This window comes from Lepidochelys olivacea (genome assembly GCF_965140295.1).
Source record: "Lepidochelys olivacea isolate rLepOli2 genome assembly, chromosome: 4".
Lineage (NCBI taxonomy): Eukaryota > Metazoa > Chordata > Testudines > Cheloniidae > Lepidochelys > Lepidochelys olivacea.
Genome location: NC_140414.1, coordinates 96,036,132 through 96,057,301, shown reverse-complemented (window position 1 = coordinate 96,057,301; position 21,170 = coordinate 96,036,132). Strand labels below are relative to the sequence as shown.

The window sequence follows — 21,170 nt, the reverse complement described above, 5'->3', positions numbered from 1 at the left end:
GGTATTATGGGAACAAAAAACTGTATGTAGCTCAGGCCTTAAGTCCTAATGAACTGGCTGACCTTGAGGAAGCTGGTTCCCTTTTCTTCTGCAGCTGCTAATCAGAGGGTTCCTGATTTTATGAAGGTTTGGGTGGCTTTGGAGACATTAATAAAATCAGAGTTCCACTATATTACAAAACATTTTAAAAATATTTGAATGTTTCCCTGTGAATTCATTAACTAAACCATTAACTTCTGCATATGTGCCATGGCTGAAAGTTTGAAAATCCATTCAATATACCTTCAGTAGGACTGCTAAATTATCCTTTAAACTTAATACAGAATAATAAAATCATTGCTTCCACCTGAACTGGATCCCCACTGATATAAAAGAAAGGGGGAGGCTAGCAGGGCATTTTCCTCTGGACCCCATTTCTCTCTCAGTTGCTATCATCTTGACTTTGTTGATTTTCAGGGCATGCTACAAAGACCACCTTTTATCCCTTACTGCAGTAGGTGATGGGAAGGGCTGCCACACTGTAGGAATCTGGGAGGAGACTAATTATTTTTGTTGTGTTTATGGTGTTCCTGGGTTTTCTGATTTGATCTTGGGGTAACTGATGGGTTTACTTATGTGTCAATTTCTAAATGATTGTCAAGGGGTCCAGAGTGTTGGATTGGTGCTTTTTTATTGCACCGAAATAAAAAACTAAATGCACAAAAGGAACAATGTAGCTGACTATACATAAAGTGCAGATAAATACACAACATAAAACAAACTGTAAATAGAAGAAAATAGTTCTGTAATCTTTTTATTATAATAATCATAGGTGTTACTTGTAACAGCAACAGGTAAAAGAAATCAGGTGAGTAGGACACTTACAACTTAAGTGTCCCTTTAACAGTCCTCACAGAAGGACCTTTAACTCCCGGTGTGAGAGGTTTATTGGAGTTTCCATTTATTTGCTCCCCTTTTTTTGTTCCCTATATTTAAAGGCAAGAATTGAGCTCTCTGCACAGTTTGCTCACAAATGCACAGGCAGTGGCTTTGCTGTACAGAACCGACACAAGCCGCGCCTGTGCTTGCCGCCCTACAGGCTGCGTCATTATTTGAGCTTGTTTCCTGTTCAGCGTTTTTTGTTTTGAAGTGCCTTGGTACAAGGAAGCCTGGGGAAGAGCAGAGGGCGAAGAGGGGCAGCTGGGCGGGGGTTCAGGGGCGGCGGGGAGGGAAGACAGACAGTATAACGCTACCAAAGCTGAGGGCACACAGGGCCACATGCGGACAACGGGGGGATTCCAGGCTCTCCTCGCGCCTCCCAGTGGGGCGGGGAAACTGCCCGGACCCCCCCCGCAGCTCCGAGGTGTCCGGCCCCGCCTCCCTTTCCCCACAGCAAGAGCCCGGCTCCGCGGGGCGGGGGTGGTGCTCAGACCCGCCTGGCTCCGGGGGCTTGGGCTGCGGCTGGAGGGGCCGGCTCCGTGCGTGCCCGTGCGCAGGGAGGCTCCCGGGCCATGCCGGCCGCGCTCAGCGCCCTCTGGCTGCTGCTGGCCGCCGCCTTCCTCGCCGCGCTGCTGCTGGAGCTGCTGCAGGCCCCACGCGGCGGGCCCCGACCCGGCCTCTTCCAGGACCTGCTCCGCTACGGGAAGACCAAGAGCGGCTGCGGGCAGCGCCCAGCCTGGCTGCGGCTTCTGGATGTGCCCAAGAGGTGAAGGGAGGTTACCTCAGTCCGGCCGGGGGGGCGCCGGGTCTGCTAGCCCGTCCCCAGCACAGGGACAGCCGCCTGCCCTAGCAGGGGCTCTGTCCCCTTCCGCCTCGGGCGGCGTGGCTCGGCTGGGGAGCCCCACGCGTGCCCTGCAGCCCTTAGCCCTGGGAGTGGGGTGCGCTTGTGCAACAAACCCCCCTTCTTCAGCCGTGTAAAGGGCTGCAGGCGTGGGGCCTTGGAAAGGCGTGAGATTGGTTTGAAAATCTTAAGGGTTTTTTATATTTGTGTTGCTTTGATTAATGTTGAATTATGTTTTTTTTGTGGCTATCTAGTGGCTTCTGGGCTTTGAGATACACTCCTAACATTTTCCAGCTTTTCTCTGTAATCATGAGAGCTGGAAACATAGGTGGTGGTGGTTGTTTTAAGGAAAACTGAAGTTACCATGTAATCCCATGACTCCAGAAGCTGGAGCTTTAAGAACCTACTAGATATTGTGAGTCACCCCTCAAAATCTGGAGAGCTAGCATCATTGATTTTAAGGTCTTAGAATGAAAGATACTAAGATGGCAGGTATAGAGGAGACTGAACTGTTTGTTCAGTGCAAAAGCATATAATGGGCATCAGCAGGGCAAGCTGCCCTACCAGTGTGTCCTGTCGTCTATCTGGAGAGGTGTATAGCCTTTTAGGGTTTGTTAGACTATGGAGGCTGTAATGCTGCCAAGGCTAAGCTGTTTTCATCACAAGGTATGTCTGCACTGCAGTAAAACACCCATGGCTGGTCTGGGTCAGCTGACAGGGGCTCACAGGGCTCGGGCTGCAAGGCTGTAGCACTGCAGTGTAAACATTCAGGCTCTGAGACTGCACAATGGGTGAGGGTCCCAAAGCCTGGGCTTATGTCTGAATGTCTACGCTGCAATTTTATAGCCGCACAGTCCAAAGCCTGCAAGTCCGAGTCAGCTGACACAAGCTAGAAGCGGAGGTTTTATTGCAGTGTAGACATACCCATATTGTCTAATTCTGGATGATATGATAGAATCATAGAACACTAGCGTTGGAAGAGACCTCAGGAGGTCATCCAGTCCAACCCCCTGCTCAAAGCAGGACCAATGCCAACTAAATCATCCCAGCCAGATTCCACCACCTCCCTAGGTAACCCATTCCAGTGCTTCACCACCGTTCTAGTGAAATAGTGTTTCCTAATATCCAACCTAGACCTCCCCCACAGCAACTTGAAACCATTACTCCTTGTTCTGTCATCTGCCACAACTGAGAACAGCTGAGCTCCATCCTTTTTAGAAACCCCCTTCAGGTAGTTGAAGGCTGCTATCAAATCCCCACTCATTCTTCTCCATACTCCCTCAGCCTCTCCTCATAAGTCATGTGTCCCAGCCCCCTAATCATTTTCGTTGCTCTCTGCGGGACTCTCTCCAATTTGTCCACATCCTTTCTGTAATGTCCACATCCTTTCTGTAGTGAGGGGCCCAAAACTGGACACAATATTCCAGATATGGCATCACCAGTGCTGAATAGAGGGGAATAATCACTTCCGTCTATCTGCTGGTAATGCTCCTACTAATGCAGCCCAATATACCATTAGCCTTCTTAGCAACAAGGGCACACTGCTGACTCATATCCAGCTTCTCATCCACTATAATCCCCAGGTCCTTTTCTGAAGAACTGTCACTTAGCCAGTCGGTCCCCAGCCTGTAGCAGTGCATCGGATTCTTCCGTCCTAAGTGCAGAACTCTGCACATGACCTTGTTGAACCTTGTCAGATTTCTTTTGGCCCAATCATCCAATTTGTCTAGGTCACTCTGGACTCTATCCCTATCGTCAAGCATATCCACCTTTCCCTCCATCTTAGTGTCATCTGTGAACTTGCTGAGGGTGCAATCCATCCTAACATCCAGATCATTAATGAAGATGTTGAACAAAACCGGCCCCAAGACCGACCCTTGGGGCACTCCGCTTGATACCAGCTGCCAACTATATGACAAGCCGTTGATCACTACTCGTTGAGCTGACAATCTAGCCAGCTTTCTATCCATCTTCTAGTCCATTCATCCAATCCATACTTTTTTACCTTGCTGGCAAGAATACTGTGGGAGACTGTATCAAAAACTTCGCTAAAGTCAGGATGTATTATGTCCACTGCTTTCCCCGTATCCACAGAGCCAGTTATCTCATCATAGAAGGCAATCAGGTTGGTCAGGCATGACTTGCCTTTGGTGAATCCATGTTGACTGTTCCTGATCACCTTCCTCTCCTCCAAGTGCTTCAAAATGGTTTTCTTGAGGACCTGCTCCATGATTTTTCTAGGGATTGAGGTGAGGCTGTAGTTCCCCGGGTGGTTCTTCCATTTTTTAAAAATGGGCACTATATTTGCCTTTTTCCAATCGTCCGGGACCTCTCCCGATAATGGCCAGTGGCTCTGCAGTCAAATCAGCCAACTCTCTCAGCACCCTCGAATGCGTTAGATCCGGACCCATGGACTTGTGCATGTCCAGTTTTTCTAAATGGTCCTTAACCTGTTCTTTCACCACTGAGGGCTGCTTTCCTCCTCCCCATACTGTGCTGCCCAGGACAGCAGTATGGGAGCTGACCTTGTCTGAAGACCGAGGCAAAAAAAACATTGAGTACTTCAGCTTTTTCCACATCATCTGTCACTAGGTTGCCTCCCCCATTCATTAAGGGTCCTACACTTTCCCTGACCCGTTTCTTGTTGCTAACATACCTGTAGAAACCCTTCTTTTTACCCTTCACATACCTTGCTAGCTGCAACTCCAGTTGTGTTTTTGCCTTCCTGATTACACCCCTACATGCTCAAGCAATATTTTTATACTCTTCCCTAGTCATCTGTCCAAGTTTCCTGTAAGCTTCCTTTTTGTGTTTAAGCTTACTGAAGATTTCACTGTTAAGCCAAGCTGGTTGCCTGCCATATTTGCCAGTCTTTCTGCACATCGGGATGGTTTGATCCTGTGCCCTCCATAAAGTTTCTTTAAAATACAGGCAGCTGTCCTGGACTCCTTTCCTTCTCATATTAGCCTCCCAGGGGATCCTGCCCATCAGTCCCTAACAGAGTCAGAGTCTGCTTTTCTGAAGTCCAGGGTCCGTATTTTGCTACTCTCCTTTCTTTCTTTTGTGAGGATACTGAACTCAACCATCTCATGGTCACTGCTGCTTAGGTTGCCACCCACTTCTACTTCCCATACCAATTCTTCCCTGTTTGTAAGCAGTAGGTCAAGAGGAGAAAGGCCCCTAGTTGGTGCAATACTGGAGGAACCAGGAAGTTGTCCCCAACACTCTCCAAAAACTTCCTGGATTTTCTGTGCATTGCTGTATTGCTCTCCCAGCAGATATGGGGGACTTCAATCACCCTGTCTAGAACCAGGGCCTGTGTTCGGAAACTTCAGTTAATTGTCTGAAGAAAGCTTTGTCTACCTCATCCTCCTGGTCCGGTGGTCTATAGCGCACTCCCACCATGACATCACCCTTGTTGCTCTCACTTCTAAACTTAATCCATAGACTCTCAACAGGCTCTTCTCCAGTTTCATATGGAGCTCTGAGCAATCATACTGCTCTCTTATATACAGTGCAACTCTTCCACCTTTCCTCCCCTGCCTGTCCTTCCTCAACAGTTTATACCCATCCATGACAGTGCTCCAGTCATGTGAGCTACCCCACCAAGTCTCTGTTATTCCAGTCATATCATAGTTCTTTGACTGTGCCAGGACTTCCAGTTTTTCCAGCTTGTTTCCCAGGCTTCTTACGTTTGTGTACATTCACACTGAGAAAGCAAAGCAATTGGCTAGTTCTCTTAGGTGCATCAGGAGGCCTCCTATGTTGCACCCTCCTCCTTGTGTTTCCTCCCAGTATCCCACTTACCTCTGGGCTTAGGTCACTGTACCCCAGGCAAGCCTGCCTGCTAAGATACTCATCCCTCTCTCTGTTAGGTGGATCCCCTCTCTTCCGAGCAATCCTTCTTCCCGGAACAACATCCCATGGTCGAAGAATCCAAAGCCCTCTCTCTGACACCACCTGCATAACCATGCATTTACCTCCACAATTCGACAGTCCCTACCTGGGCCTTTTGTTTCAGCAGGGAGGATGGGCGAGAACACGACTTGCACCTCAAACTTCTTCCCAGAGCCACATACTCTGCAGTGACCTGCTCAAGGTCTTCCTGGCAGTATCACTGGCGCCCTCGTGGAGATGTAGGAAGGGGTAGTGGTCCGAGGGCTTGATCAGTCTCAGCAGACACTCCGTCACATCCTGAATTCTAGCTGTAGGCAAGCAGCACACTTCTCAAGTCTCTTGGTCTGGTCGGCAGATGGATGACTCCATCCCCCTCTAGGATGGAGTCCCTGACCACAACCACTTGTCTCCTTCTCTTGGGAGTAGTGGTCGTGGAACCGCCATCCCCTAGGACAATGCATCCCATGCCTTCTGGTCGATGGGATCTCCTTAGGGATACTTTCCCTCAGATGTGTCTACCAAATCATTCTCCGCAGTAGTACCTGTGCAGAGAGTCTGAAAATGGTGTCTGACCTCTATCTGCATAGGGGGTATATAGGTTCTCCCTCATGTTATACTGATAAGAAGCACACGGGATCTTTATAGGGGAGAAGGCTGCACGCCACGTTTATTGAGAATACGACTGTTAGCATATGCTTTTCAAGCTCTCTGACACTCACCAAGTGCACACAGTTCTGCCAGTCAATGTTTATAATTACCGATCCAGAGTCTGGATCAATCTGGTGGCCAGCCAGATTGGTCGCAGAGGGGAGCAGGGCTCTGTCGGTCGAGATCTGATGCTCCTGGAGCATGGCAAGATGAATCCAATGTCCCATGGCCAAACACCCTGTTCTTATAGTCTTTTGCTCTGTTGAAGTCTATGGATTTTGCTGTGTCAGTTTGTGACCGGTTACTTCTTAATTGGTGCATCTTTTGATGTAAACATTCCAATACACCTCCGAGAGGGTCATCCTGTCCTGGTTCTAATTTAATCAATTATCCTGTCTTTAGGGGTGCCAGCCTTCACCACAGGGTCGTCAATCTGCCCTTCCTTCATTATGGGTGCCCATTGATGGTTCTTTGGTGTCATTAAGTCTCTTCACTCCTTCATTGACCATCTGGCTATAACAATGGCCTTCACACTTTCTTTTCCTGATGCATGCATTCCTCATTCACATACAAAGTCTTTTACAGAGACCTTTGAGAGTACAAATAGTGTCAGTTTATATTGAGCAAAAAACATTATAAATTAAGCCTTCCTCTAATCTCCTTAACATAGACACAATACAAGATCCAGTCTCTTACTTACTAAACCTTAAAACAAAGAAATGTATATTTAACTAGAGTGCCTAATTTGTAATACATATAGGAAACCATAGTAGACATTATAACTTACCCTAAAACAAAAGGGTGACCATAATCAGTCATAAGATTTGTTCTGGTCTGTCCCTGCCTTAACATCAGTACAGACACTGGCAGTCTGTCAGATGCATTTCTACCAATGTCCCAGAAGGTCATTCCTTTCTGCTATTCAAAAAGGGTGGCTGGCAGGATGAAATCAAATCATTCATTAATTGTCATAGTACAATTATAAAATCCTGCTCCTACACTCATTCTTCTTCTGGAGGTCACATGCTGCCAATTTTCTTCCCCGTTCTGCGCTGCCCTCTCTGATTCTTCGGCATGTTGTGCCTCCAGAACCAAACACTAACTTCTATCCAGAAAGTCTTCATTTTCTCTGATGTAATGCAAGGTTGATACTTGCTTCTCTAATCCTTTAACCTTCTCTTCCAATATGGAGACCAGTTTGCACTTTGTACAGACAAAGTCACTTCTGTCCTCTGGGAGAAAGACAAACGTGGCAGATCCTGTGCAGGTCACAACAGCTGATCACTCACTATCCATGTCTTCCTTCTGAGAGTGTCCTCAGGAGTTGTATTTACTTCTCACCGAAGCCTGAAAGGCAAATACACTCTGCCTGGAAGTTCACCTCGGGAGAGTTCCCACAAACTCCCTCTATTTGCCTGTCCTCGGTTCGCAACTGCCTGCCTTTTTATAAGGCTGCTGGCTCAAGGCAGTTGGCCTGGCTCAAAGCCTTCCCTCCGATCAGCCACTCAAGGCCCACCTGGAACAAAGCACTCCCAATTCACACTTTTCAAACAAACACAGACACCATCAAACAGTCCCTGCAAATAGCTCCAGTCAAACAAATGATCACAGCACACGGACACTTGGATATTCACCCCACCAGCTCACAACACAGGCCCCCTAATGCAGCACTCACCTTAGCTCCTCCCGAACGGTTCCCAGGCAAACTCCCTCTGTTTGCCTGATGATAAAAAGGTCTGAGCCCTGGCTAGGCTACAGCTTACTCTGTTGGAGATACACCAGTTGCAGTTTCAGGGCCAAAAAACAGACAAAGTAATTTAGTCTCTTTACCCATTAAGATCACGGCCTTTGTGATGGTGAGTTTTTTGTTTTATACCAGACGAACAGGACTGAGGGCAAAGCTCATTTTGTACATGCTATTTTACTGCATTTGGATAGTAACAACAATTGGTTGCCATGGAGTATTTAACTAGCTAAATATGTCTGTAAAGAAACACCTGCATATGTATTTGCATGATAGAAAATAACAGTGCCACAGGATACTGCCTTTAATAGATGTCCTTTCAAGTATGTATCAATTTTCTTATCTAAAGGTTTCATGCTGCAACCCATAGAATCCTAGAAATGTAGGACTGGAAGGGATCTCAGTAGGTCATCTCATCCAGTCCCCTGAACTGAGGCAGAACTACTAGTAAGTATTATGTACGACATCCCTGATAGGTGTCTGTCTAACCTGTTCTTAAAAACCTCCAGTGACAGAGATTCCACAACCTCCCTAATTAATCTTTTCCAGTGCTTAACTACTTGTAGAAACTTTTTCTAACGTCTAACTTAAATCTCCCTTGTTGCAATTTAAACCCATTACTTTTTGTCCTCACTGAATAAGGGGAGCAGTTTATCACCCTCCTCTTTCTAACAGTCTTTTATGTACTTGGAAGACTGTTATCATGTCCTGCCTCAGTCTCCTCTTCTCCAGACTAGACAAACCCAGTTTTGTTTTGTTTTGTTTTTTTTTTCCAATCTTTCCTCATAGGTCTTGTTTTCTAGACCTTTAATCATTTTTGTTGTTCTCCTCTGGACTTTCTCCAGTTTGTCCACATCTTTCCCAAAGTGTTGTGCCCAGAATGGGAAACAGTACTTCAGCTGAGGCCTTATCAGTGCTGAGTGGAAGGAATTACGTCTCATGTCTTGCTTACAGCACTCTGCTAATACATCTGTGATGGGGGACGCTCACTTCCTGAGCGCCAGCTGCTGCTGCATGCAGGACTGCAGTCTCTTTCCTGCTCCTGGCACCTCCTGTAGGTTGTTGACCTTGCGTGGCGGGTCTTCAGTGCCTCGGCCCTTTGGCTGGGTCACACAATCAAAATCAAACCCTTCAAGGTAGCAAAAGTCCAACAAAACTGTCCATCTTTCCTCAACAGGGTCTTCAGCCCTGGCTGTGGGCCTTTTAAATTCAGCCCTTCACTCAGGCTTCCAAAGGAGCTTTGCCCTCTTCTCAGAGTTTTTTTTATAGCACTTCGCTGGTGGTTAGTGGGGAAACCCGGGCCCACCCACTATTCTGGGTTCGAACCCAGTGACCCTATAAACAGCCACATACCACTCACTTAAGTCAGTTGTTGCTACTTCCCTGGGCCTCTTCCCACCTGGCCCTTTGTCTTTGTCCCTTACCTCACAGTTAAAGTTCTCAGGTCAAATGGCACACCTGGTGAGAAGTGTCTTCGGTGCCGCGCCCCCCCCCCCCCCATTTGTTAAACTTATGAATACCTTATTTTTTATTGCATTTGTAGCCTGTTTCATGACTTTGATGTATGATTTGCATACATGATTTATCCCTGTCATATAAGATGATAAATTTGCACACTAGATTCTGTAAATCTGTATTTATTCATGCCATATATAAGCAAATAAAAATTAATTTCCTCTAAGCTTATAGAAACTTTTTAATTTTAAGAATTGAAGTGTACTTACGTCAAGAAATTGAACTGTACACCAACGTTGGGTGGACCAGTATTAAATAGTGTTGCAGTAGGTGACAGCCTTAGAGTGTTAACCCTAGTCCTTTAGGGTTCAAAAGGTTGCTTTTCTTGCCTTTGCCCTCGCAAACTGAAGCACAGCGTCGGAGACATCCAAAGACTGACCAATGGCATTTTCAAGCGATAAAATAGCAAGCAATGCCAGTCTCTTGCCAACCATTGTCGATCAAAGATATGTTTTAATGAGCCTGAGCTTCGAAAAGTTGCACTCACCACTTTCGACTGTGACCGGCAGCGTGAATCCTCAAAGCCTCAGATCCTACCCCATTTATCCTGATGTTCACCGTATTAGTCATCTGATCACTGCTAACCTTTTTGGTGAAAACTGAAACAAAAAAGGCATTTAACACTTTGGCCATTGCTGTATTTTCTGTTATTAAGGTAGTAATATCCATCATAGTAGTATGTGAGTATCTTCCATGTAAAATCAGTAGCATCCTCGTGGATTTAATGGCATCTCTGGCACTTCTTCCTTTTTGGGGTCAAAACTCTGCTTGGGTTAGGGTTTTTTTGGGAGGGAGGGGAATTAGAAGGGTTTAAAAATAAAGGGCTGTTGGAATTGCAAGCAAAGCTTTCCCAAAGATGAAGGCCTTGCAATGTTTCCTAAAGATGGTCAGACTCTGAATTCACCTGATATCGAAGTGCCAGAGTGGGGAATCTGCCTTGACAAGACCCATCTATATGCCGTGCCCTGCTCTGAATCCTGATTGTGAGGCATCCAGAATGTTGGCTAATGTAACATGTTGTTGGAGCTTGATGGTTGCTATTTTCTCACTTGTTTTGCCCAGGAACAGAGGGTTAGAGATGGGACAGTAGTTGGAATCAACTTCAGAATCAAGTAATGGCTTCTTGAGGATTAGGTAAACTGTAAAATTTTTAGGTGTGTTTCTCTGAAGGTGGCCTTGACTATTTCCATTGGCCGTGGTCATAGTTATTCTTCTTTGGCTTCTACCAACCACGAATGACATGGATCCATTTAATAGGTTGTACCTGTAATATTTTTCAGGGCTTCTTGAACTTCGGCATATGTGAGGAGGCCCAAACTTTGCCAGGGGTGCTAGGGCAGATAATAGTTGGGTGAGGGGGGGAATTTTCCTTTCCAGTTAATCCCTCTGTATTCAGTTGCTCAGTGACGTATGCTGACAGCTCTTTACAATGGCTGATGCTTGGGTCTGGTGTCTGGGCTGTGAAAACTGGGTTGATTAGCTGGTTTGCTGTGTGAAATGTCTATGCTGGCTGTGATTCTGCCATACTGATTTGTGGAGTAAAAGGCTCATTTTGTCTCCTTTATTGCAGTGGCATAGTCCTGTAAATGTTTGTTTGGGCTGCTGGCAGAGGGATTTAGAATGTTTTTTGGACCACTGATGTCCTGACTTTGCCTCTGCATGTTATCTGCTGTAGTTCACCTGTGAACCGTGGTGTTCTTCTTACTTGGTGTGAGTGAGGGCGAGTACACAGTTCGCGGCCAAGGCATCAACTCTTTTAAGTAGCCTTTTAAGTAGCTGCACTCCACTCTTTACATTACAAAGATGGATGTTTTTGAACCAGTACACCTGGCCAATTTTTAAAAATATTAGCAGTTGATAGATATGTCTGGTCTATTAAATTGTGTACATAGAGATTTCACCCAATTTAATAAAATCACTAAAAAGGATACAGGTGTTGTAATGATGCTCACTCCGTAATACGGTAACACTTTGTTCAGTAGAAAGTTCTGATGACTATATTCCCATATAAATGAAAGCTAACTATTGTACTGATTGTTTCTGATATTTGTAAACTTGTTAAAAACTTTCTAAACAAATAGTTTAAAATACATATGCACCTGCACACACGTATGTATGTGTTTTGGGCTATTATTTATGGGAATATAGTCATAACACTGAACCAACCAACCAGCTATTAAAATAACTCTAGTAAAAAACCCTTGGGAGGGGTTTAGAGAGGAGAGGGAAGAGTATGTCCATTAGTTACCTCTTCAGCCTCTGTTCCATCCCTCTTCCCGCACAAACTTTCCACTTCGGGGGGCCTCCCCAAGAGTCTAAGCTGCCGGTATCAAACAAGACTTGAGTTTGACTTGAATATGGGCTAAGTGGAGACCTGGTTTGCATAAAAACTCATAGCAGTTTGAGTTCTGTTTGTCTCTAAGCCCACTTTACTATAACAAACCCTACTGTTTCAGAGTAGCAGCCGTGTTAGTCTGTATGAGACTGGAGTACAAAGAGTGTTTTCAGATAAATTTAAATCTGTACCTGCTTGGTCTGCCCGCTGTAAGCGGGCAAATGGTTTCTGTGTGCACAATGAAGCTCTTCATCTGTGTGAGTGACCTGCTATATTTGAGAGAGAATGTTGTGGAATGCTGATCAGAGGCCGATACCCTGCTCCTAAATGATTGTCAGCACTGGATACAAGCCCAATACTCTTGTGGAGCACTCTTGTCTATCCAGAGAAATTTAAAGTTGCCAGCTGAGATATGTCAACACTGTAGGACATTCCCATTTTAACTGATTAGGAGAATTTGATCATGTTACCCTTTAAAGTCAAATTTATTAAGCCCCTGGAAAGTTCTCAGTGTGATACACATCTTTGTTTGCCATTGTGGAATATCCAACTCCTCTGCATTCTATCTCCCATATGATTTGAAAAATAAAAAATCAACCTCAAATGCCAGGTCAGTTTGCCATATTCTGAAGCTAAATACAGTCTTATTTGATTACACAGTCAAAATCATCCAAGGAAGTCCTGCGGTCAGGAAACTTTGAGCATTCTCATCCTGAATGTTTATCTATTGGCAGATATCGCCAGATGTCCTGATTTTATTCATAGACTTTGAGCAGAAGAAGCCATGAGATTATCTAGAATTACCTCCTGTATTTCACAGGTTATTAAATTTAATCCAGTTACCCCTTTATTGAGCCAAATAACTTGTGTTTATCTAAAGCATACACTCCAGAAAGGCATCCAGTCTTGCCTTAAAGATATCCAGAGAGATGAATAATCCCTAGGTCTGCAAGACAATTTAAAGACTCCTGGATTTGTGTGGTGACAAAACATCACACAGTCCAGCTGTGTAATGGTGTCTGGGTGATTCTGTACAAAAGATAAATGCAGAATAGTAGTAATTTCTCCATGGTCTGTTCAGAAGAGGTGAAGAAAATGAAAATGCTGTTCGAGGCAACAGCACGGAAATGCCCAGAAAAGAATTCCAGGCAGGATGGCTGGGGTATTAAAACATGACATTGTCATACTTTTAACTGAAGCATTTTATATTTTCAAAATTTCATTTTACATTCATGTATTGCTGTGTGGTTTGTATTATATTTAATTATTTAAAGCCTTGAGTCTTGCACTTGTTTTGTGTGGTCTCCACTCACTCTTCTAGTTTTCCAGTGCATCCACTTGAAGGTTCTAAAAACATGGAAAAAGATACAGTGAGTGGGAGGTTTAGTATTCTGAGCATCATATAACTAGGAAAGACTGTTGGAATGAGGCTATGGTAGACATCTGGTAGTTCCATAAAAGGCCCCATCATCTCTTATTGTGGGAGGTTAGGCCAAATGAAAATGGGCCGTTCTCCTTAGACCTGGTCACTGAATTCCAACACTGAAAAAAGGAGTGATAAGAAAAAAATGATTGAAAAATCCAGAAAGTTAATACTGCTGCTTCTTTCTTCCACAGGTGGTTTTCTCACTTTTATATTCTTTCTGTGGTCTGGAATGGCTTGTTGCTCCTATTGCTTATTCAAGCTTTGTTCCTAGCAAGACCTTTCCCGATATGGCTTCGGGATTTGCTCAGTGCTCTTGGTGGAGCTTCGCAGAACCAGGATGTGGGCAAGTACTCCACATGTTATGGACAGATGCACAGATGTTGTAACACAGAACTGCTATACTCTCCTGACCTCCCTTTGAGAATACATCAGCTACTCATCCCTAATTTATTAATTTATACTAGGGCAGTCAATTAATCACAGTTAACTCATGTGATTAACTCAAAAAAATTAATCACGATTAAAAAAAATCTTGATTATTTGGAGTTTTAATAACACTGTTAATAGATCTGAAAGAAGCAAATTTGATCTCCCATTAGATTGGTAAGGAAATATTTTATTTGAAAAATTCTAGATTGGGGTGTAATTATGTAAAGGTTTTATAGATTTGGGAGGGCTGTAAACATAGAATCCCATGATACCCACACGTTAATCTTTGCAGGACCACCGTAAAAAGTACAGGTTGGGAAACCAAGGCACGGAGAGGGTCAGTGGCCTTGTTCAAAGCTTTAACCATTATTCAACACTCCTTTTCTAGAAGTAATCCTTCCTTTATTTAGACAGAAGAAATTAATGGAAAGGATGTTCCAGAATAATCGCTTGGTTTAATTGATTTAAAAGTGAACAGCAAAGAAAAACTATTTTTGCCCTGTAAAATTGTTTTTAGGATATATAAAAAGTATTTCATAAATTTTAAAAATATATTCCTTTGTTTTTTTTCACACTGTAAATATCTGGCCTTTCTTTTATTTTACCCTAGCAGAAAAATGGAGGACCTGTGCAGCTCTCCCTTCCCCCAACTGAGCAGGAAGGGGATGCTGATTCTTAGTCTTAATTTAAAAAAAGGGTCTATCTTAATACATCATCAAAATGTAATAAAAGCAACAACAAAAAAAGGTGTTTTGCTTTACAATTCACCTTTAGCATATTCAGTCAACTGAAAAAAAACCAAACTTCTGCCTAAAAATTGTTACAGGTAACACTTGAAATGACTCAGTAAATCTTGTAACCGCTCAGAAGTCATAGCCAAAACTTAGAAAAACCAAATTCCAGTTTTATTGTATGTTTTCACATTTTGGATAATCTGAGGTTTTTCTGTGCAACTGAAAGAAATTAAAAATCTCTCACAAAAGTTTGTTTACATCATGCATTTGATTAATTCATGATATTATGCAGGATACATCATGTGTAGTCAGTTTCACTATAGTCTTTTCTATTTGTGTGATTCTTTCAGACACTAACAGAGGAAAAGAGGAGCACTTTTTAAAAAAAATCGGGAAATTGACTGGGGAATTTGGAGGTAGTTTTTACACTCGCCCTCACTTTTAACTCATTTTTAAAAATTTTTTTTCCATCCTTCAAGTTGTCAGTGTTCCTTTAGAAACACTAATAGTAAGACAGACGCTAAATGTGCTCATCGTCATAATGTGTGGGTAACATATACGCAAATTAAAAAGCATCCTTTCTGTCCAAAAGGACTTACTCTCCATCTTTCAAGGCAGTCATCTTAAAAATGCACACACTGATTTTTTTCTCTCTCATTCCTGCTGCTCAGGTTCCATAGCTGATGTCCTTCTAAGTAGTTTTAAAATGAATGCAAATTAAATTATAGTGAAAACTGGTTTCCAGAGGGAATTTGGAGCTCAGTTTGTGAAGAGGAAGAGTTTGAGATTGTCACTTCTGTTTGACTTGTAGGTGACAAACACCTGTCTGCCCTCTTGGTTCTCATGCTCCTCTGGCTACACAGCTTTCGAAGGCTCATAGAGTGCCTCTGCATCAGTGTCTTCTCCAGTGGTTTCCTTCATATCGTACAATACTGCTTTGGGCTTGGGTACTATATTGTTATTGGCTTAACTGTGCTGTGTCAAGTGCCGGCTAATGTCAGCAATGGTGAGTGTCTCTTTAGTGCTAACCATACTTGCGGCTTCTTTTTAATTTGTTTCTAGTATCACAAGATGGTTTGGTGAGGGTGGGAGTGGGGGAAAGGGTGAACGAGAGATTAGTAGCATGCCTAATCTTTTCACCTTCTAAAGTTCTATCTACAGGGTGTTTTTGTGTGCAGGTGTGTGCAGGTGTATGTGAGAGAAGAGGTATTTGATGAGATCTATAAAAGTATTTACTGCAGTTACTTAAAGTCAGATTTATTAACCAGCACATGACATCACATGCATGGCCTTAGTATGTGTCCTAGTTCTGCTCTACATGCGGTTTCTCCTTATAGCTCAGTATCGTTGTTTGCTGTATGCCACCATGTCCCTTAGACTCCCAGGCCCAACACATCATATCTTTGTCAATGAGCTGCTTCCACTTTATGAAGGAACCTCCAGTCCAGCAGAGGTCAGGATCTCTCTGGTTACACAGCTATTTTAGTCAGAAGTTTCTCTTTATGAGTCTGCCAGCACCTTTGCCTGTTTACTTAGTTCTTGGCCTCCAATCACATGTCTAGTATCAGGCTCCTTTCTCTTTGCTACTTGGGCCAATTAAGTATCCAAAGAGCTCTAAAGGATTCATGAATAATGTGACCTGTTTCTGCCAACATGTTGCACTAAGTCCTACAGTTGAGCTGTTGTTTGCTCTGCTGCATAGGTACATGATGAACCAGAATGCCCCTGGTGTGCATTTCACATGACTAATTTTTCTTATGTCGTCAGCACTAGATATAGAATTTAAGTCATTTCATGCTATCTTAGAGGTAGCTTTTGTCCTCCACGCTGATTTTACAGCGCTCTTAGAATGACTTTGGTGCAAACAAAGCCTTTTCTAGGTGGCACTGTCTGGGTGCATTTTCTACCTTTCTGATCATGGCATTCCACAGAGATGGTGCCTTGGCATAAGCACTGGGGTCCATCCATAGTGCAAAATTCCTGCAAATCAATCATCTGTTCTCACCATTTTTTTTTTTTTTATTGCTAGTGTAGATAAGGCAACACTATTCTGTCATGATATCTTGACCTCAGCTATGGCACAGTCTTCTAACATGGTGATAAAAATACACTTTTACAAACACTGTCACAGTCCAAAACATGTTAGAATATGGAGGCCTGAACCAAATGGTAACCCTTTCTGCTTGTAGCATGCACCCTCCCTTATTCCTACAGCTACTGATTAAAAAGAAAACTGACTAATTTATAATTTGCAGTAGCAGGCAGTTAAGAATAAAGGCCTGCAGCAATTCATAACTAGGGTGTGGTTCACTGTCTGCACAAGTTGTGTTTAAAAGCTCCCTTCACCATTATTCAAGAAGTGGGGCATACACTGGGAAAAGCTGCAACATTATATATAAAAGCTGAATTTTTTTGAGATGGTATTGGTGAGGGTTTAATGCAGACTTTTTTTCCCAATCTTGAATTAATAGGCATACTATTTTCATTTTTAATTCAGGGAAAGACCTCTTTATGCAAATCTGCTGGTACCACGCCCTAGGAATTATTATGTACATTTGGGCCTCAGTTCACCAACATAGATGCCATGTGATTCTAGCTAATCTTAGAAAAAGTAAATCAGGTGAGATATTTCACTTCTTGGAGCTGTTTGTAATAACTTTTCCATTAAAAATTGTGTGTCACAATGAATCTCTGTTGAGCCCAACCCCTTAGAACACTGGTATTTTCCAAAAACTCAGTGAAATAAATGCTGATGTGAATATGTATCTCTGTAGATCACTTTCCAAGGGGTTAACTTAGTCTATCTGGAAGAGACTTGAGCAGGTGATATGTAGTTATTCACAATATGCAAGGTTTAAAAAGAAGGTTCACACTTGTATCATCCTGAATAGAAATATGTCTAAAATGTGTTAGGAACACTTATTACCACTTAATTTGGTTTCAGAGTGGTAGCTGTGTTAGTCTGTATCAGCAAAAAGAAAAGGAGGACTTGTGGCATCTTAGAGACTAACAGATTTATTTGAGCATAAGCTTTTGTGGGCTAAAACCCACTTCATCAGATGCATTCAGTGGAAAATGCAGTAGGAAGATATATATATATATACACACAGAGAACATGAAAAAATGGGTGTTGCCATACACACTATAATGAGAGTGATCAATTAAGGTGGGCTATTATCAGCAGGAGAAAAAAACCTTTTGTAGTGATGATCAGGATGGCCCCCTTGACAAGGTGAAACTAAAGGGGGGGGGGAGAATAAACATGGGGAAATAGTTTTACTTTGTGTAATGACCCATCCACTCCCAGTCTTTATTCAAGCCTAATTTAATGGTGTCCAGTTTGCAAATTAATTCCAATTCAGCAGTTTCTCGGAGTCTGTTTTTGAAGTTTTTATTAGGTAAGTGTTTATCATCTCTCTTTTATAAATGGAGAGGCTGATATGCAGAGGCTACAGAAGGAATTACTTTCCTGAGCTATGATTAGAAAATCTCACTCTATTCTTAGACCTTACTTCTTAAAGTAACCATAACATTACACATTGTATTGGGAATGAGTTAAGGTCACTATTTTCAAACCTGAGTGGCTAAAATTAGGCTCCTTAATCCATATGTAGGCATCTAATAAAAGTGGTGTGATTCTTTTTCAGAAGTGCTTAGCACCCACAAATCCTACTGAAGTCAGTGGGAACTGCAGGTGCTCAGCATTACTCCGTAATTATACATAAATATGGATTAAGAGTTAAAGTTTATTTTAATACATGCTCTATCAACTAACTTTTTTCTTTCTTTAAATTGCAGGAAAGGTAGTAAACTTGAGCCACAGCATTCCTTTTGGAGACTGGTTTGAGAGAGTATCTTGCCCACATTATTTTGCTGAACTCCTAATATATGTATCCATGGCCATCACATTTGGATTTCAAAACTTAACCTGGTGGCTTGTAGTGATGTATGTGCTGTTTAACCAGGCATTGGCTGCAGTTCTATGCCATGAGTTCTATGTGAACAACTTCAGCTGCTACCCAACATGTCGAAAAGCATTTATACCATTTCTTTTTTAGAACCTTTATTTTTGTTAAATATGTCTTTAATGCAGCCTGTGAAATGCCGTCTAAAAGGTAACGGAAGACTGAGGTTCTCAGGAGTATGTGTAATGCAACTGTCACAGAAGCTGTGGTGAAACAATACTTACTGTCTGATTCCAGCTCAAAGTTACACAGGATTTTAGTGAATACACAGACTTTATCATTAAATCAAAATGAAACTTTTAAAAAGTATCTGCAGTATGTACAACCTGAACTGTACATGGTATTAAAGACCTCAGTTAAAATGCAAGAACTGCTGATGTTTAACATTTGTGTATTGGACATTCATGTCTAATATTTAAACCACTTTCATTGCTGCTATGCAGCAAGCCAAAATGTGTGCCTGTATTTTATAAGTAACCCACACATGTATGTAGGGAAGGGAAGTTGCTCAAAGTGAGGAGAAACCACTGTATTTCAAGTTTAACTAATATTTTAAAAGAAAATTATACTCTTCCCCCACACACCCTGACCACTAAGTCTATTAAAAGAAGCTAACTGTTTAGGAAAATGGTGCATTGCCTCTAAATATTTTCCTAAAGATAATTTTGTGAGCAGTTGGTATTCTTTGAGGGAGAGTGAGTATGGGATTAAATTCTGTAAAACTGTGGGTAGAGGAAACTAGGATATTTCGAATATAAGGATATGGGATCCCCACTCATGACTGTTTCATTTTGCTAATATATATTTATTTGTTTCAATTCACATCTTTCAGAAATACCAAATACAAGAAAAGGTTGAGAAACCTCTTTGATGGGAAGGATGGGTATTCCACTGCCTGACTCTTCTTCTCAGAAGCTGGAATAAATCTACTTTTTAGGCAATAAAAGTCAGTGGTCCTTAAAGAATGTCAGCTTTTGCTATAGACTGTTATGTGGCAGCCTTAGAAAACTGTATAGAACTCAGATGCCTTCACCACAAGGTGTATTGAGAATTGCGATAGCCCATTCTATTAAGTTTGTGCAAAACTGTAGAGTGGGAGAATTACATATGTTGGGTGATATATAGACTTCAAAAAAAAAAAAAAAACAAGAGGTCACCTACCTTGTTCACTGTTGTTGCCATACGGAGAACAGAACTTAAAGTACGATGCTACTCTAAAAATGGCCATCTGGTGTTTTATATTAATTTTGTCTCAAATATTTCCACTTAAATTTGCTTAGTTTTCAGAGAAGATGATACATTTTCCAACTACCAATCCTACAAACTCATCCAGAGTTCTGACAGTCACAGCAGATTCTCTCTATCTCATCCATAAGGTTAACATTCCATCACAGGTATTTTTAGTAAAAGTCAGGGACAGGTCACAGGCAATAAACAAAAATTAATGGGACACCCACAACCTGTCCCTAACTTTTACTAAAAATACCCTGGGGAAAGGGGAGTGGTAAATAAAGCACTGTTGGGGGCTTGCAGCAGCTCCAGCCTGTATCTTGGACAGTAAGAACATCCACAATTATATTGGGATGTAAAAGGTGTTTGTTTGTTTTTAAGTGTTAGAATAGGTATAATAAACTGTCATGATACAGGACATTCACCTACCTCTAAATGAGAGGAATTAAGAAGAAACTTTGCTTATGAGTAAGTTATTCCTCATTGTCCAGGGTTTCTTGCACCTTCCTCTGAAGCATCTGGTACTGGCAGGGACAACAGGATACTGAAGTAGATGATCAGCTGGTCTGATCTGGTAGTGACATTGGCATTCTATTTGAATGTATCTTTTTCAAAATGTTTTGTAGTAATATCTGAATATGTAATAAATTCCTTGTATAAAGTATATTCTGTTGTAGGAAATTAGGTTGTTTTTTTTTCTGAAGAAACATTATGGTATATGCTGTTTGTTTTCTATAACTGACATTTTACAAAAGAGCGATACAAGAAGTTTAAGTACTTATAAAGTATTTAGTTATAGAAAAGAGAAAGATGAACCCCTCCATGTGTATTAACAATGTATATCACTTTGGATGAAATATTGGTCCTTTCACAAGATCAGTTGAAACAATATATAATTGCATTGGTAAGAGGTAACAAACTCCCTCTCACCTAGTGTAACATTAATACCTACAATGGTGCTTCCACAGTGAAATTTTTTTAAGGATACCTAAAGTGGTCGTGCAGTTGTGGAAAAAACTGGTGTGTTTTGGCGTTTGATTTTATTTGACCAGTACATCAATGTCAAATATCAGTGTAGCAGTTCAAGCAATACAAAGATATTTGGCTTGCCAGGATAAACTCATGCTATTGAAAACTCTAATTGTTTCCTAATTCCAAAGAGCATCCCTTTTGACCAGATTACCACCAGCTGCTCTTTCAACATGTGCTTTATAATCCTGCAAAAATACCAGCCCATATTAGTAAGTAGATGCATGGAAGGAAGGAAGTTAAATGTGGTAACAGTTTATTGTGTCAAAGCTCTCAAAGTCTAACACTAATGTTTTTGAGCTAAAGACGGTACATAAAATCTCTCAGCTGAATAATCATTAGTTTTGGAAAAGGGAAGAAGTCTTATGAAAAGATTCATTGGGACTCAATTGTTCCAATACTTCAGAGATCAACTGTAAAGCATGTTACATTATAATACCATGTTTGTTAAATGAGTCA

The 21,170-nt window shown here is 42.1% G+C and overlaps 1 protein-coding gene across 2 annotated transcripts; it reads left to right on the top strand.

The window, feature by feature from the left end:
• The first annotated feature begins 1,371 nt into the window (after positions 1-1,371).
• Positions 1,372-20,346, top strand: SRD5A3 (steroid 5 alpha-reductase 3). Of its 2 annotated transcripts, XM_084627095.1 has the most exons (5): positions 1,372-1,684; positions 13,516-13,667; positions 15,299-15,493; positions 16,985-17,107; positions 18,286-20,346. In XM_084627095.1, exons 1-5 carry the CDS (start codon positions 1,491-1,493, stop codon positions 18,543-18,545), a joined length of 924 nt encoding a protein of 307 aa, XP_084483221.1. In that variant the 5' UTR covers positions 1,372-1,490; the 3' UTR covers positions 18,546-20,346. The 2 variants fall into 2 exon arrangements, with proteins under 2 accessions (XP_084483221.1, XP_084483222.1); XM_084627096.1 differs by lacking the exon at positions 16,985-17,107.
• The last annotated feature ends 824 nt before the right edge of the window (positions 20,347-21,170 follow it).

What these genes read in the sequence shown, in the direction of transcription:
- SRD5A3 (XM_084627095.1), top strand. Translation starts at nt 1,491, where the DNA reads ATGCCGGCCGCGCTCAGCGCCCTCTGGCTGCTGCTGGCCGCCGCCTTC. An exon ending in TTCGCAGAACCAGGATGTGG is followed by an intron (nt 13,668 to 15,298) that starts GCAAGTACTCCA and finishes TTTGACTTGTAG; the next exon opens with GTGACAAACACCTGTCTGCC. An exon ending in TCTTAGAAAAAGTAAATCAG is followed by an intron (nt 17,108 to 18,285) that starts GTGAGATATTTC and finishes TTTAAATTGCAG; the next exon opens with GAAAGGTAGTAAACTTGAGC.